This window comes from Aphelocoma coerulescens, chromosome 2 (assembly GCF_041296385.1).
Source record: "Aphelocoma coerulescens isolate FSJ_1873_10779 chromosome 2, UR_Acoe_1.0, whole genome shotgun sequence".
NCBI classification, from domain to species: Eukaryota; Metazoa; Chordata; class Aves; order Passeriformes; family Corvidae; genus Aphelocoma; species Aphelocoma coerulescens.
This window is the reverse complement of record NC_091015.1, coordinates 118,933,441-118,946,809: the sequence shown is the minus strand read 5'-3', so window position 1 is coordinate 118,946,809 and position 13,369 is coordinate 118,933,441. Positions and strand designations below refer to the sequence as shown.

The following is a 13,369-nucleotide window of genomic DNA, read 5'->3' as shown; positions in this document are numbered from 1 at the left end:
TGTATTAGGAGAACACTTGTTTCCCTCTCGTTTCCCTATCTGAATGAGTTTCTATTAAAATTTAGGATTTTAAGGAAACTCTGTTATATAGGAGATATTTTACAAGCTTACATATAAAATGGATAAGATTTTTTTCAAAATCAATACCACAAAGTTCAACATGGACTAGCTAATCAGTTGCATTTTGTCTGCTTAAATTAACACAGGAATCAGAAAACCAGTGCTGTATTCAGCATGTTAATACTTAGTTAATTGAGTGGTTTTGTTAATAGGTTAAAGACATTGGATATCTTGCATGTTTTTTTATTTAATGTTTTCTGTTTTGCTTAGAACTTTCGATTACATTTGGAATCAAGTCCAGAAAGTTCTCCAGTAAAGTGTGTTACAGCTCCTAGACCACCAAAACAATTGAAAAAAGAACCCAGAGAAAGTGAACCTCAAGGTAACTGTCTAATATGAATTTCTCCACTTGGTTTGATCAGTTCTGTGGGAAGCATAAGCCTCCCTTTAAGAGGAGTGCTTCAGAGTAAGGTGTAGCTGGCACACAGCTGAACTTCTGGGGGTGGAACTGTTGACCTGTGGTTTTGTATGGCTTTGTGTCACACCCAGGGCCACTTGAGTAGCTGAAATGTACTGAACCAAAATGTATTTTTTTCTCTGGGCTGTGCAGTGAGAAAGAGGGGAAACCCAACCAAATTCTTTCCTTTTCCATGTAATAAAGCAGTAGAACTTCCATATTTCAGTTGGCTTCTTCTCTTGGCTTGGTTTTTGTTACTTCTCTGCTCTATTTCCTTTGAATAAGTATCTGCATTTCTTCTAAATTTTTCTACTTGATCTTAACCAAATTATTAATTCAGTAATCATTCTCCTGTTTTTATTACATCGTCTTCATTTATCAGCGTGTGAATGCAGTTTCTGAAAGCTTATGATGAGTGTGATGTGAATGTTTTGACTGAAGTACATTTGACTAAGAAATACTATCAATGGGTCACTAACTTGTCTCTTCATTAATTTTTTTTCTGTTCTTAGTGGTGAGGGGTTTGTTCTGGGGTTTTGGTGTATTTTCTTAGTCTGAACCTTAGTTTGAATGCACTGTTCTGTTATTTAGCTTAACTAAATAGTTGGGGTTTTTTTCCTGCCATTGTAGGATACTTTTGAAGGGTAAACACTCTTAATTTCTCTTGGAGAATTAAAAAAAATTTTTTTTTCTTTCTTTTGCTGTTCTTGATTGTTTTTCTTTAAGTGTTGTAGAACATGCCTCAGAGGGGGACATACTATGCATTTATTATTCTGATAAAATATAGACAGCTATTTATATATGTGTGTCAGTATAAACATATTTAAAATCCTATGTAGTTTACTGCTGGCCTTGTTTAGCTGCTGGCAAACTGTTCTGCAGAATTGCTGTCAAAATGCTGGAGAAAAATGCCTTTTTTTAATAAGTATACCTGGAGAAAAATGCGAATACTGCCTCAAACTTGAAATTTTTTTTGGGCCATGAACAGATTGCAAAATTGTCTTGAATATGCTTTTTGAAAATCACTGTTTATGTAACTCAAATTTCCTTTGCAACTAAAAACTTTATAATGAAGTTACAATCTTTGATTAATTGTAGATTTGGCTCCCACGCAGTTGATGCAAGCATCACTTACAAGTCAAGCTTCTGAATCTGAGAACAGGTATAGTATTTCATACATTAGGAAATTGCAGTAACCTGGCATAGAGTTATGAGAGAATTTATTATAAAACTGTTGTCTCCCAGCCTCAGTTTTCAGTTTCAAATAAGTGACTTGTCCTTTGTATAAACACTTTCATTTTACCCATTGTTAAGGGATGTTTTTGCTTTGCTAAGAAAATCATTAAGATATTTTTAGCTGTGCATTTATTTCAAAAAGTATTATTTAACAGAGTTGGAAAGATATTTTTACTGGTCTCTTCCTCAAATCAGATGGGAACCAGAGAGTAGGGGAAGGATTTGCCACATGATTTTCACTTGCTGAATTATTTCACTTAGGTTTGGAGGTTTTTACTCCTTGAACTATGGGAGTCTTGTACATGTGAAATCTTTTTAAGTGGGGAAGAGGGGATTTAATTTGGAATTTCATGATTGTTGTGAAATGAAGGTGTCAGCAGCCATATTAAAACAAAAAAGTTCTTAGTACTAAGTTTGTCTTACAGTTCAGGTTTGCATTTTAGCCTTGATCACATTGACTTAGAGTTTTTTGAGCAGTCCTGGCACAGGCTCTGGTTTTAGTCAGTTACAAGCTAAAGACAAAAATTTCTTTGTATCTGATACCTTGAGCAGTAGCAGTGGTCAGTGTGTTGTTACTGCTTTCTGTGTTCATAATGGGGACAAAAAGAAATGTTTCAGGTTAATTTTCAGTACATCTCTCTGAGGCCCCATTAACAATTCTGACTAACCAACTCCTTTGTACATGTTGAAAAACTCAACTACTATGGAACTTCACAGAAGATGGATAACGAAGATAGATGCAAACTGCTTAAATGAGTGGTTTAAAATGTATTGATAATTATTACGATAACTTTGATTTTTCATGTTTTTATTCTCAACTGCCAAACAGGTTTATGGTATCTACTTAAATTTATTTATTACCTTTATTGCCTGAACAAGCTCCTGTTGCTTTACTATTATCTGAATATTTATTTTAATTTTGAGACCTTTCTTACCCGGCTTTCTAAACGATGTCCAAGATTTAAGCCATCATTCTTTCTGTGGTACTCCTGCTATAACGTAATCTGTTATCTGTGTGCACATCAACAGTGACGTAGCTCTCTTTAGGGCTTTGTAGGAAAAGGCAAACCTGGAAGTAGCTACTTAATGCAAATTTTAGGGCACATGAAAGGAATAAATAATTAACCCTAATTTAACACAAAAAATACTGTTTTAAAAATGTCTGGCAAGAGTTTTACTTTTTAAAAAGCTCTCTGCATTAACCTGCTGCCTGTGCTGCAGCAGGTGCCACAATTAAGTGTTTGGTCCTGTGTCCTTACTTAGCTCAGAAACAGAAAATAGGTAAATATCTAGTATGTATTGAAGTATGTGTATTTTTGTGTTTGTTTTGCTTTGGCAATCTCCACGAGTTTTATCCAAACCTGGAATAAATGTCATTTTTTTTTTCTCCTGAATACAGTAGCAAGTTCATAGCATGACTTTGGTGATGTATTTTCCAGTGTTTTCTTTCAGCTGTGACAAGGGGAAATTTAAACTGAGTGAGATTGCAGTGATACCCATGCATTTATTCCTTGGGTCCTCTTCTTCCTCCCTTCACTGCCAGTTGTTAGAAGAGAATAAGTTTTAATTGTAAGGATTTGACATCTGGTTTAGATTTGTGAGAATCTATTTACATGGTCTGCTTTAGCAGCCTGATGTATGATACCTAAACCTTACACTGGAAATATATAGCGTTAGGCACCATCAGTCATGCTCTGGAAGTCCCTCTTTTAAATGCTGGTGCTAATGGTTGTGACTAATCGACCCACTTGATAATTTTTTTCTCATAAACCAAAAAATTCTTATAGTTAGGCTAGTCACAAACTGTGTTTTTTGATTAATCCTTTTATTTCCTTAGTTTTCCATTTGAATTGCAGATAAAAATATACAGGACTGTGTTTTATGTAAGTAATTTGGATTTGCATCTTGGTAAAGTTTGTACTAATCACAGTGGTTCTGAATATCTAGCATGATGTGTATAAGCAGTTCCATTTTTAACATGAAATGTATTTGTATTTCAAGGGTTCCATTGTCAAATCCTTCATTAGCATCAAAATGCAGTAACTTGCCATCATCTGAGGAGCATATTCAGAAGCTAAAAGAAGCAGGAAAAGATGGTGATAAGCAGCTGATCACAGTAAGTAATACCCTTTTAGTAAGGCTTATAGCTTCTTGAAGAAATTACTTCTGAATTTGCAGTGCTGTGTTTTAACAAATTTGTCTAAAAGTCATTACTTATTCATACTACTTACCACCACTGTAAATGACATGTAAAAGTAGAACCTGTACTAGATTGCCGTTCAGTGTTGATGGGAGATTGGTGGCAGCAAGCTTTAATGTTTAATGTTTCTTGTTAAAATAAATTTCTGCAATTTTAAAATAGAATAGCTGTTCTTGGAAGATAAGGGAGAGTGAATGTGCCTTTACTTACATATAAATTCTCAGTTTCTTAAAATTTCAGATTTATAGGGGGAGATGCATCTGGTAGATCGCGTGCAAAATTAACATCAACAGATTTGTTCCTGTGTCCCTAAAGTGTCCATTGTTCTGAGACCAACTTAAAAATTTCCCAGTGCACACACTTATTTTTACCGTAATATTTAAGCAACAGTACCAATTAGGTTATTTATTCTTACCCTTTTGACTATTAGCTACAAAATACAGGTAACAAGAAAATGCAAAATGAGAAGGGAGTGACACAGTTGTTCTGTTATCTTGTAGAATCACACAACTTGATTGTGAGAGAGTTGGAGTTTTTAGTTGTGTTTTGGTTTGTGTTTTTAATAACCCACATGTCAGCTAATCCTTGAGAAATGAAAGGCTAGAGAGGGAGAGGAATCCAGGCCATTAGGAAGGACAGAAGTTTCTTATGAAATTATACCTCTCATATAATTGGAAATGTTACTAAATCGTTATTTTTTCATGTAATAAATGGATTATACACATGGAAGTATTAACTAAAATAGAACCAAGTGAATTCTGAACACTGTCTTACATCCATATTGAAATATTTTAAAATTAGAGCTTCCTAGAACTAAATTTATAAATATATCCTTCATTTGCCTGAAGTTACACAAATCTAGGCACATAAAATCTAGACATATGAATGCCCAGCCGCAGGATAACTGAACTGTGTCTAATGTTTAAGAAGTATTTCAGTTACTGCCTCTTTGAAATTCTTTTTACCAACAAAATTAAAATAAATTATTAAATGTTTTAACTACATTAAAAGGACTATAAGAATATCCCTTTTCATTTCTGTAAAAGTAACTTAATTTTTACTCACACAGTAATAGAACTTGGCTGAAAAGTTGCTAGGATCTTTGACATGAAGAAATACAGAACTTCCTGCTTTGCTACTGAAGAGGGATTGTGTAGCTCTCTGCAGTGTTTATGATACAAAGAGAATTTTTGCAAGTTACTGACTACTATGCTGGTAGTATCCTTGTATTCAGCTAGAATTAGGAGAGTAATCTTTTCTTTAGGTATACAACAAATATTATTTACAACAAATATTAAATAACAAAGTTATTTACCAAACAAAATTTTAAAGAAAGGTTCATTGATGAAGAGCAATGGGGAAAATGAGGAAGAATGGGAGAGACTTAGTTTGTGGTTTTCTGTGTGTATTTCTGGAAAATGCAAGTGAGCATTGTATTTAATTTCTGAATGTGCAAGTAACAGCTTCACAGTATCTTACTATTTCAGCACTTCATACAAATCTAATTCACTTTGATTTCATTGAGTTCAGAGTAGGCTTTTTATTGTGTGGAAAGGGCATTTTAATCCTGTATTTCAGTTTACCAAGAAAACATTAGATAAGGTATTGGTCTGTTGTTCTTTTACCTTGGGGAAAACTGCTCTTCTGTCAAAACAGAGAGAGGAACCCAAATACTAGGTAAGCCACTTTGTAAAATACTGACCTTGACCTGGATTACAGTGGAGATGAGATGCAGTTACATTTAGAATAGTTTATGCCAGCTTCTAGAGGTGAAAAGTGGCTAAATTCATTTCTAAAGTACTAGACTTGCCTCTTACAAATACTCAAAAGATTGGGGAATAAATGCATGTAATAAAATAAGGTACATTTTGTAATTAATAGTTTTGCTTGCAAAACCGTGGTGAGTTTTTAAAATGTGGCTTCAGAATGGCTGGGCTTATTTTTCTATTATTAGTAGTAATTATTTTCAAAGGTGTTTATGTTGTGAGAACAGAGAAATTATTAATTTGGTTTAAAAACTGCTGAGATTGAAATTTCTCCTATGTGGAGAGCAGTCTCACTGCACAAGGTCAAATCACTTAAATTAGCATTTTTAGTATCTACAAAATTGTAGTTAATAGCTAGAAATCATTTTTATTTTAAGTGTCTGGCATGTTGAGAGAAGTGGTTTCATTATTCTTTACCTTGAGCAAAGTTGGGAAGTCATGCTTTTATTCTTAGCAAGAGGCATTTAATTAGCACTTTGTTACACTTTAAAAAAAAATAAATTAAATGCCTGAAAGATGCAATTTTGGGCTCTACAGTGTGAGAACTGATTCTCTTGCAGATCTGTCAAGCCAGTCCATCTTAATGTATGTACACAATCCTTTATTCTTTTTGTAACCAAAGCTGAAAAACTAATTATTTATTTGACTAGTCACATAATGCAGTATCTTTATTTTGCTGCTTTATTACTACTGAATTTTCCTAGTCTTTTGTATGTAAGTTTGACACCTGTCTTTTTAATTTTCTTTGCGGTATCTGAGGCTCAGCGTCTGGAATGTTACAGTATTGTCTGTGTATTCTAATCTTTTTGGTCCCTGAGCTATATTTAGAGAGGTGTTATGGTAAAACTGGGCTTTGTTTTTCACAATATGCTTTGGTTTTTTCATATTTAATCCTTAAAGATGTATCTTAGCCTCCTTCTTCTCCCATATGATTGCTATAATGAATAGATTAGTTTTCTTTTTTTCTTAAGTAATATAATCTTTACAAGCTTTAAGGCTGTTTGGCTGTAACAGAAGTGAAATAACACAAATCCTGTTTGTAGAAGAAATATTTAGTAGCTGCACTTGCACCAGTCTCTTGGTACACATCATCTATTTATCTGGGCAGCTTTCAAACATAAAATTATCTTCATTTTGTAGAAGTACATCTAAGTCAAATGATGCATTGTTTCTGTTCAGATTTGCTTGCTGTCACACATCTTAAAAAGCAAGTCTCTTCAGAGCATAGAACTTCATCTGAGATCAGCAAAGAGTCTAATATTCCAACAAACTTCATAAAGCAAACAGTGCCAGAAAACAACGGTGTTTGAAGTGATAGCAGACACTTAGGTTCAGACTGAGGAGAGTATGATCTCTCTTTCTGCGGGAAAGAAATTGAGATCGAGGCTTAAAATCCACTGCATTCCAAATCCATGACTTGGTGTTTGATGGAATAGTCTGTTCTGAATATTTGTGAACTGCACCCCCTTACACTTCATTTAAATGAAGTTCAGTTGGTTGGTCAGCAGGTTGCATGAAGCTCCATAGGAAGCTTTATAGACTAATGCACTAGAATTGTTCTTTACTTTGCAATTACATGAATGTGATTTGCAAATATGGGAACTTGAATATGAAATCATCTGTTCTTTTAACTTCTGAAATAGAAAGAAATATAAATGCACAAGGCACGTGTTTTCAGTTTTGATCAAAGGAAAGATGCTGTACAACCAAGACAAGGAAAGTCAGTTGCTTTCATCTTGTAAAAATTCTGCTTGCCTGTCTGACCTAGGACAGAATTTTGACCATAAAAATAAGAATTGATAAAAGCATTAATGCTACAAAGGAACATCCTAAATAATTACCTATGAAGCACAGGGATACTTATTCCATTTTGAGGAGGTCTGTTGCTTTAAATCTGGCTAGTATTTTGAAAATAAGTCATCAGTTTTAGAAAAGAATATGTAAAATAAATGAACAGTGAAAACAAATCACCAAAGTGATAAAAGGATAGTATAGAGTTATGGAGACTTATTTTGCCTTTCTAGAGCTCTGAGTTAATGCCTGGATCCTAGCAAATGTGATTAAATGTAGTTGATCTTTATGAGTATCAGCAAGTGCATGGATCAGGATTGCTTGATGGAAGGTGCTTTTGATTCTGAGGTTTGAGTTGGTGCTACATGTGGATGTGATGTGCATGCTGATCCAGTTTACACATTTGAATATCATACTTGAATTTTTCCTTACATATATTTTGATTAAAATTGAACACAGTTTCCTGCCTGACTGAAATAGGTTATCTATTAAATAAATATTTTTATTTAAGGTGAAAACACAGCCCTTAGTGGAAGTGTAAGAGTGATTTCTTATGAGCCTGAAGAAACTTGCATCGCAATCATTTAAAGTCGCTATTTTTTTCCTTAAACTGGTATCGTCTGGTTAGGCAATTTCTCTGAAGATTTAGAGAATGGCTTTTGGGCAATCTCTCATTGTTCTCATTAGTTTCAGTACTGCCTCTCTCCTGTCCTGTAAGCCCAGTGAAAACGAGACAGTGACTGCTGTGTAAGCATAAGGGAGGGAGTTTGGTAGTTGAGAGCAGTTACTTTTCTTCCTACACAGATGGTGCCCTTTGGGATAGCTCTGTTATTACAGGGATGGTATTCTTCCTTATGATCACTTCTTCCCAGTTCTTCTTTGCTGCAGCAACCCAGCTTAGTCTTGCAAATTCAGGTGGCTTGTAAGTGGTGTCCTTTGTCCTGAAGGGAGGTGGGAATGTTTTGTAAGTTAGCTGGGAGCTGCTACAGGAATTCAGGCCCCAAGGCCACTAACACTGTGTTGTGGGTTAACCCTGGCCGGCAGCTGAGCACCATGCAGCTCCTCCCTCACTGCCCCCAAGTGGGATGGGGGAGAGCAGTTTCACAGGTAAAGCAAAAGCAGTGCATGCAAGCAAAGCAAATTAAGGAATTCATTCACTGCTGTTCATCAACTTGTAGGTGTTCAGCCTTCTCTGAGAAAACAGGACTTCATCATGTGTGACAGTTGGGAAGATAAATGCCATTAACTTCAAACACCCTCCCCTTTCTCCCTCTTTCCCCAGCTCTTATTGCTCAGCACGATGCCATACGGCGTGGGGATAGCCCTCTGGTCAGGTGGGATCAGTTGGTCCTGGCTCTGTCCCCTCCCAGCTTCTTGGCACCCCCATCCTCCTCGCTGGCACAGCAGTGTGAGAAACAGAAAAGGCCTTGAATGCTGTGTAAGCACTGTGCAGCAATAGCTAAAACATCCCTGTGTTATCAGCCCTGCTTTGGTCACAGATCTAATACACAGCACCGTAGCAGCTGCTGTGAAGGAAATTAACCTTATCCAAGCCAAAACCTGTGCTCATCAGAACACTTTCTGTGATACTCCTGTTTAATATTTTTATTTGGTTTAAGAACCTGTCCATCGTAAATATTGTGCAGATTTATTGTCTTACTTTGTATTGTTTTTCATTTTGCTTTAGCCAATGACTAGTGAAGATATAATTTTGTGATGGATAATGACCCTCCATTTTCATTTTTCAAATATGTTAAGTAAAACTAGAAACATCACAGCTTTGAAAGTTTCAAGTTAGCTTTGTTAGAATAGCTCTTTAGGAAGATGGGCACTGGCGACGGGCTGGTTTTTTCTTGGTTGGTTGGGGTTTTTTGTTCAAAATGAAGACTGGATTTTATTCTGAGTTGGGACATGTCTTCTGATCCTCCTGGTCAGCAAGGGGATCTATCCATCAGCTTCAGTCTTGAATGCATTTTTCACTGAAATAGCATTCTTTGACCTTTTAATTTTCTGTGGAGAGCCCCAAAATCTTTGTGTTGTTTCTTCCTGCACTTCTTGTATTTCCTTTGCAGCCTGCCTGTTTCTCTGGCTGGGCTTTATTCTTTGTTCTGTGAAAAGACTAGAGAAGAGGAAAAAACAATCTTCCTCTAAATAATACTAGCTAATCGAGACGAAGGTGACCTAATCTGTGCCTGAAGAGAGAGAAAAGAAAGGAAGAAAAAAAAAAAAGGCCCCTTTTCATCTCCTACAGAGGCACCAAATGCCTTTTTTGCTTGCAGGGTTCCTTATTGCACATATGGAGGATCAGCAGACATGCACCTTCTCAAAGAAGATATTGGTAAGACTTTTCTTTCTGTCTAACACAGAACTAAGAAAGCCTTCTGAATTTAAGGCAGTGTTGTCTCAATGTTCAGTTAGGCTTGAAACAGTGGATATCCTGTACTTGAGGATTGCCTGAGGTGCTGGAATGCTTAATTGCCATCTACACGTGCAGAATTTGCGTAGGAAATAAAAGCATATTTTCTCCTTATTGTTACTGTTCAGAAAACTGAGTTGTAATGGAGTAACACATTTTTTTCTGCCTGAAACCCCACATTTTCTTGAATATTCATCTGAAAAACATTTCTGTAAATTCTGAGAGTCAAACCTCTTGCATCTTTTTCTACTTGTGACAAGTCAGCACTTTATTTTTCAGTATCTGATGTTTGCTGAGAAGATTCCACCTAGGGGAATCTTCCACTTTCAAATCCTAGTTCTGTTTACTCATAATACAGAAGGTGCTCCTAGGTTGTTGGGGTTTGGGGTTTTTCAGTTTTGTTTTGTTTGGGGTTTGTTTTGCTTGGCTTGGGATTTTTTTGTTGTTGTTCTGTTTTTTTGGCAGCATTTTTTGCAGTTTTTTCGTTTTGGTTTTTTTGGTTGGTTTTTGTTGATCTCTTCCCATTAGGAAGGTCTGGCAAGCTTTAGTGCAGTATTATGATTTGGGACTTTTTTCCACTGGATGCATGCCCTTTCCACTTTGCTTATGCAATGGCATCAGTTTAAAAATAGTCAGATCCTGTAGATGTTTTATTGAAGTACAAAAATGCATTCTTCATAATTCCTTACTTTATTTTGCATGTCCTTTTCTGTTGTTGTAGTCTGTGTTGGATTTTAAAGCTCCTGCTTTTAATTTTTGGCTGAAGTATTGTGTCCTGTGCTGCAGCTTTGAAATAATACTTCAGTTATGCAAAAATCTTCTTCCTTGTCTTCAGGAGACTGTAAAATATTTCCTAAAGGCTGTACTCCACATTTATCAGGGCTATGGAGTTCAAAAGATTGCTTTAGATACTACAGTGTGCTTTTTTTGATAATTCATGAAACAGGGTTTTCATATTAACCGTTGTTGTTAGTCCATTGATACAACTGAATATGTGTAAAATAGTAGTATCAGTGAAATCCTTAAAAAACAAATCCAAAGGGAAAATCTCCTCCCAAAACTCGAAGCCACTGATACCAGTGACATCTGAGAAAGTCTGACTGTAAAATACAATATGGCAGTACTATTCCAGGGAAGTAATCTATTCCTGGAAACTTGCAAAACAGCATATGTATTTACAAGGCAAGATGGGGTGAGCTAGGAAGCCAGAGAACTTTGAGAATATCCTTGCCTTGAGTTTCCTGATGACTTCCTACATAACTAGGGTTTTTTTGGCTTGAGATTTTTGTTAGTAAACTTACAGGTTAGTTTAATACCTTGAGCTTCTTCATTATTTGAACAGAAACCACTTTACAAGACTTAACTGCAGTACAAATACTTAAGGCTTGCTTTACGTAGCTGATTTTCTAATTTAAATGGTGGGGTTTCTTGGCATATATTCCAGGCATCAAAGTACACTTCACTTACCCTCCTCTAGATAGAGGGGCTATGTTCTCCATCTTCAAGATAGGATTTTTAGGTTTGGTTCAGTTGGTTCATCTCTAGATAGTCAGCTGCACTGCCTTTTATCATTCAGGTATTAACCCTTGAAATGCAGTATCTTTTGGTGGCTAGAATAGGTACTTTTTTTTGCTGCTTTAGAGGAAGTCTGCAGGTGAAATAAAATGTGTTAGGTTCAATTTTTGTGCTTTTAAAAAGCTCGTCTTATTCTGACTTTACAAATCTAACCTCAGGGTTCATCTTTCCCTTTTCCTTCAGAAACATAGTGTACTCCTGTTTCTCCTTCTGTATACAGTAGGAATCTGTATGTTGATGTATGGTTAAAGCAATGACTTCCTAGATTCAGCTTCTTTGTTTTGGCTGAGTTCCATAGATGTGCTCCTAAGGAGATGTTCAACTCTGAGTTTGTCTGGCCTGTTGTGCCTTTAGTTTCTTCTTGGAAAGAAACTGATACCTATGCTTTAGATGGCACTAATGTCTCTTTGAAATAAGTTGCTGTTGTGTGGAGAATTGAACTGTTGTTTAGCTCTTAGACATGCCTTTGAAGATGGAAGGAATAGAAAATGTTTTGTAAGCACTTCTTCTGTGTTGCAAAATGCTAACTTCTATAAAATTAAGTTCATGTGATCTGTTTCCTTGCAAATTGCGCACACAGATCAATTTAATGTTAAGAAACACCCTCAAATCTTTTTCTGCTCATGTAGTGTACTGGTTTAGAGTAGAATAAAATAACTTCTTGTTTCTCTATTGCTTGTGATGTATGTTTAAATAAATTAAAAGTGACATTTATTGCTGCTTACATAAGCTCAACTTCCAGATGTAGTTGAAGAGAAAAAAAAGTAGTTTGAGCATCAAGTGGTAACTTAAACATGCCTTTTTGGCTAGGGATTTCATTCTAACTGGTATTCTCTTGCTCTTTGCAAAAGGCAACCCCAGCACCTGATACTTCACTCTTTATTAGGCACTGACTCTGAAATCTGAGGATGTTTCCAAATTAATAACACTTTTAATGAATAAACATAAAGCAATAGGTACTGAGTAGTGCCCTGAGTTTGGTAATGGTTGCATACAGAGCAGGAGGATAACCTAGAAGGTCATGAGTACTAGGATTTTTCATTTACAGTGTAGTAGTACGGTGTCTCAAAAATTGCCTTGGAAAGATTTGGTAGTGATCAGCTGTTGAGGCATATTGCTGATCTTAATGGTTATTTCCATAGCTTTTGTTTTTTATAATACCTTTCCAGATTTTCAGGAAAATGGCTCACCCGTGGCCTACCTCAAAGCAGCTCACAACCAAAAGACAGGCAGCAGCAGAAGTGTGGGGAAAACCAAATAGTGTGGGGCTGGATATGGGAATTTTCTTTGTGGAAGATGTTTATATTTCTGCAGATGAGGAAATGAAGGAAGAATTCTCTGTTCTTCGTATATCATAAAATAAAAGTAATTTGTTCAAAAGTTATGGGGGTGGAGGTAGGTTTTTACGTGGAGTTTGTCTTGTGATTGATGCCTGTGCCTTTTAAGGGTATATGGGTTTTTGAAAGATGAAATTGTAAATTCTGTGCTTGTTGTTTCTCCTGTTTCACCCTGTTTTAGCCTTTGTGTTGAATTTCCAGAAGATATGCTATTAGGAGGGATATCCAATTCAATGGAAGTTCTGTTTAACTGCATTTACCGCACAAGGAATTGATAAATACCTGTTTTGTGGGTTATTTGTTGGTTTGGTTTTGTTGTTTTTCTTTTTTTATAGGATGGAGGACAGAAGAGATTTGGTGCTATTTCCTGTAATATTTGTGGAATGCTTTACACTGTGTCAAATCCAGAGGATGAAACCCAACATCTGTTATTCCACAACCAGTTCATAAGTGCTGTTAAATATGTGGTAAGAAAACCTTCTCTTTTGAAAGTCATAAACAATATCTTTTGTTTTCTCTGTACTAGTTACA

At 35.8% G+C, this 13,369-nt stretch overlaps 1 protein-coding gene across 3 annotated transcripts in view; it reads left to right on the top strand.

Moving 5' to 3' along the window:
• ESCO1 (establishment of sister chromatid cohesion N-acetyltransferase 1) overlaps positions 1 to 13,369 on the top strand; it is a 33,652-nt gene that overhangs the window by 5,409 nt on the left and 14,874 nt on the right. For all 3 annotated transcript variants that reach the window (XM_069004590.1, XM_069004591.1, XM_069004592.1), the window contains exons 5-8: positions 331 to 442; positions 1,616 to 1,679; positions 3,755 to 3,869; positions 13,174 to 13,305. In XM_069004590.1, the coding sequence (XP_068860691.1) occupies positions 331 to 442; positions 1,616 to 1,679; positions 3,755 to 3,869; positions 13,174 to 13,305 (423 nt within the window). The remainder of the gene's footprint in view (positions 1 to 330; positions 443 to 1,615; positions 1,680 to 3,754; positions 3,870 to 13,173; positions 13,306 to 13,369) is intronic.